The sequence below is a fragment of the Ursus maritimus genome, unplaced genomic scaffold (assembly GCF_017311325.1).
Source record: "Ursus maritimus isolate PB19 unplaced genomic scaffold, ASM1731132v1 scaffold_22, whole genome shotgun sequence".
NCBI lineage: Eukaryota > Metazoa > Chordata > Mammalia > Carnivora > Ursidae > Ursus > Ursus maritimus.
Window position 1 is genome coordinate 21564595 of NW_024424675.1, and position 4397 is coordinate 21568991.

The 4397-nt window shown below is 41.2% G+C and overlaps 1 protein-coding gene across 1 annotated transcript; it reads right to left on the reverse strand.

The window, feature by feature from the left end:
- Positions 1-1888: 1888 nt before the first annotated feature.
- DEFB129 (defensin beta 129) lies at positions 1889-4086 on the reverse strand. The gene is made up of 2 exons (XM_008703250.1): positions 4029-4086; positions 1889-2334 (listed from the first exon to the last, which is right to left on the reverse strand). Exons 1-2 carry the CDS (start codon positions 4084-4086, stop codon positions 1889-1891), a joined length of 504 nt encoding a protein of 167 aa, XP_008701472.1.
- Between the last annotated feature and the right edge of the window lie 311 nt (positions 4087-4397).

Below are 4397 nucleotides of genomic sequence, written 5' to 3' on the forward strand. Positions count from 1 at the left end.
TGGTATTTGTCTTTCTCTGACTGACTTCCCTTAGTTTAATACCCTCTAGTTCTGTCCACATCATTTGCAAATGGCAAGATTTTGTTCTTTTTGTTGGCCGAGTAATATTCCTGTGTGTGTGTGTGTGTGTGTGTGTGTGTGTGTAACATCATCTTTATCCATTCATCTGTTGATGGACATCTGGGCTGTTTCCATAGTTTGGCTATTGTGGACATTGCTACTATGAACATGGCGGTTCAGGTACCCCTTCAGATGACTACATTTATATCTTTGGGGTAAATACTCAGTAGTGCAATTGCTGGGTTGTAGGGTAGCTCTATTTTCAACTTTTTGAGGAACCTCCATACTGTTTTCCAGAGTGGCTGCACCAGTTTGCTTTCCCACCAACGGTACAAGACTGTTCCTCTTTCTCTGCATCCTCACCAACATCTGTCATTTCCTGACTTGTTAATTTTAGCCATTCTGACTGGTGTGAGGTGGTATCTCATTGTGGTTTTGATTTGTATTTCCCTGATGCCAAGTGATGTGGAGCATTTTTTCATGTGTCCATTGGCCATTTGTATGTCTTCTTTGGAGAAATGTCTGCAGGAACATATTTTAAAAAGATCATGGGAAAATCTTTGCCTTGCTTAGGGTGACACTGTAGTAAAGAATCAGTAGCTTAAGGAAAGGTCGTCTTTAACTTGAAGGAGGTACTAGATAGTAGAGAGGAACATGCTCAGAAACTGGAGTAGGGTCTGTGCCGTTTTAATTTGGGCAATAAAAGAAGCGTGACCTGGGATAGAAGAAAGTAGATTCTGGGATGTAATGTCGTGTTTACATCTCAGTTTGTGAATGATTAACAGATGCTCATATATGGATCAATTTTATACCACAGCCCTTAGAAACATGGCTGTCTTTTGATTAGCACCATCCCCTTCGCCTAATAGTTCAGTAGCTGCTTGTGCCCTCAAAACTCTCTAACCCGATGCTCTCCAATATGGTAGCCACTAGCTTCCACTTGAAATGTAGCCAGTATGAATTGAAATGTGCTGTAATGGTAGTATACATGTGAGATTTCAAAGACTTAGTGCAAAAACAGAATGCAAAACATCTCAAATAATTTTTTATATTGATTATATGTTGAAATGATATTTTAGATTTAGCTCATCAAATAAAATGTATTATTAATATTCATTTCATCTAGTTTTACTTTTTTAAATGTAGCTATTAGAAAATTCAAAATGACCTATAGGATTTGCATTTGGTTCTGCATTCTGTATCTGTTGGAAGCACTACCCTGCCTATTGCCTGTTGTCCTTTGGGAAATGCTTTGGACAGAGATAGCAGTCCTGTGCCTCTCCCTTACCGCTCCTCCCTTCCACTATTCCCCCATATTTTTATCTTAAATGGCTCTGAACTGGGTTATACGCTTTTGTGGGGAAGGTAGACTTGCCACCCCCACATTCTGTTTTTGCATTTGGGCCTTTTCCACAAAACCTATGAAAAAAGAAAATAATGTCTTTTGCTGTTTTTTGTCCTGTTACCTCAAGGAAGGCACATCATATGAGAACCATAAATCCTTGTTACAGAGGCCTAATCTGAGCTATCCGTGAGCCAAATTCAATGCTACAGTCACCATTCCTGGTGCTTGCTTTTTCTTGGGCATACAAACTAAAATTCCATTCCTCTCCAGCTCTACCTCCTCTGTGAGGTTTCTGTGCGAATGATAACATGATGTAAACTATAGGTGCTGAAACAGTATTTATTGAATGACTGATGACCAAGGAAACAGTCCTATGTTTCATTTTACAGCTAGCAAAGAAGAGAGGAACTTGGTGCTCTAAGGGAAAGGTCCACAGCCCTGCTCATCTGCTTCCTCCAGCTCCAGTCATGTCGTTGGTAGCGTCTATGGCGGTGGTGCTGGTTGTGGGGAGTCAGCAGCTGAGTTTCTGCTTTCTTTGGTGTCTCTCTTGGTAGAAACAGCAGTATATGAAATCTTTCCTGAGAACACAGGGTTGGTGATGAGAGAGTTTACATTGGTGGCATTTGGGCTGATGAGGGTGTTGATGTGGGCAAAAGGGCTGATGCGTTTGATTTGGGGGAGAAGAGATAAAATCTGACTTTTTGTTTGTATCTCAGCATCAGAATTCTTGGTAGTTTGTAGGTGTTCTTGGGAGCCTTCTCCAAGTGTGTTGGACATTTCATTCTGCATGTAGTTTGTTATCATTTGAACCACTTTTGGTCCAATGCAACATTTTTTCTTCTTGCATTTCTGTATCTCTTTTTCATCCACGGCACAGTGGTCTTTGCATCTTCCAAAACCCATTAAACATCGTCTCAATCCGAAGTACTCTGCACAAAGAAAAGAGAAAACCATTGGGCTAAGGTTACTAGCTAGATGTGATGTTAAGACTGCTGAAGGGTGAGGCATAGAATAAGAGGGTGTTTATTAATGCTAAGTTTTAAGTACAGTGTTTAGGGATGTTGGTGGAAGCACCTGGCAGAGCAAGAAAGTCTCTGTACACCCCTGAAATCCAAAATAAATCTCTCTAGTCCCCCCCATTGAGTAACTTTAAAAATCTAGGGCACATAAAGGAAAGGAGAAAAGGGAATACATTTTTTTTTCTCCAGAATAGGATTTTAGACACTCCAACTTAGACACTTAGACATCTTAGACACTTACGGAGCATCGCTCTCTCCTCATGACCCTAGGAAATACCAGCAAGACCAAAATCTGTCATAGAACTAATCCAAGAAAGACTTTCAAAAGAGATGACTAGGACTTTCAGGATGCTGACTTCTTGCCAAATCCAGTGGTGCATGACCTCACTCACGCTCCTTGACAAGTGCTTGACCTGTGGTTCCTGGGGCATGGTGTTCTATCATTTGTAGTCTCTCTGGACATTCTGTCCCTCAGAGGCCTTACTCATCAAAACAGCCTTGACCTCATCTCTATCCAGGGAACTCCCACATGGTTATCCATAGCTCTAAATTCTCTGCTCAGTTTAGTACTTCCTCTGCTGAATTTTTTTTTCATCCCAGTGTCTCACCTTTTTTCCTGAATCAAGGACATTCTCCCTCACTCTGTACTCTTAATGAGAACTACAATTCAGCTGATTTCCCATAAATAACAAGAAACTTATGTAGCACCTAAGATTCACATACATTTCAACATCATTTCTCTCCAGAGACAAAACAGTAAAATTCTTATATTTCAAGCAGCTACATTGATTAACCTGCTATACTCATGTGGAATTTGGGGCTCAAAGTGGCTAAGTGACTTTACCCAAGATGACACAGCCAAACTTGCTTATGTTACTGCTCTTCTCTTAAAGGTCCCAAGATAAAAACATTAGAAATATCTTGACTCTTTCACTTTTTCTTCCCTGACCCTTGCCAGTTATTCTAAATATCAGGGTGATTCTTTTATTCTGAAACAAATTTTCATGCTTCTCTATTCTTTCCAAAAAACAATGCCCAATCCTCTGGTTCAGCCTTTTGCCAAAATGTATTCCTAGATGCCCTGATGAGTGATTTGGGGGTTTCCAAGAAGACAAAGCCTGAGAAAATCTGAAAAAGTTGAGATGGAGAACGTAGACCTATTTACTGGATCCTTAGAGGAGATTTTTTGAACACAAGGGTAAGGACTTCCTCCTTATTATACCAAGGTATAAACTAATCTGAACATTTGCTTCAAGAGATGGTTTAAATTAGAAATAGAGCATAAATGAGGTATACTTGGCTGAGTGCCAGATGATAACGATGTGAGGGCAGGAAGGCAGCCTTTATATGTTGGATAGTTTCTGAGTACACAGAAAACATCCTGCTTTCTCTGTAGCTCTCTATGTATCCCCATCAGGCAGAGTCTAGGGTTGGGGCCTATGGGGATGCATGGGGGATGGTGCATGATTGAGGCAATAGGTAAAGTCTTCAGCCATCTGTTCGGGCATCTCCTCTTTCAGCATTACTGGGGTTCCCATTGTCATGGACAGGCAAATCCCTGCTTCCCCACACTGACCCCTTCTAAATGCAGGATTCCACATTACCTGTGTTCACCTGGTGCTGTAGCAGGAGGCTGGCAAAGATAGGAAAAAGGAGCTTCATGGCTGGGTGCCAGAGAGGAAGCCTTGGATCTGGGTTGGTGTTCTTGAGCTCCAGCCTTTATTGGCCTCTTCATGGCCTTAGGCCATGAGCAGTGAAGTGCAGCCAAAGCTCATAGCAGTTACGTTTTCACTGATTCTGTCCCAGAACAGCCTTTCTTCTGTACAACACATTCCCTGCTCTTGGTCCTGGGGGAAACATAAGACATATAAGATATGAAAGAAAGTGCATCCCTTCTTAATATGTGAGCATGGCAAGAGTAATATGTTTGTTTTTCTATTTGTCAGCTAATTATGCCTAAGGCACTTAACGTG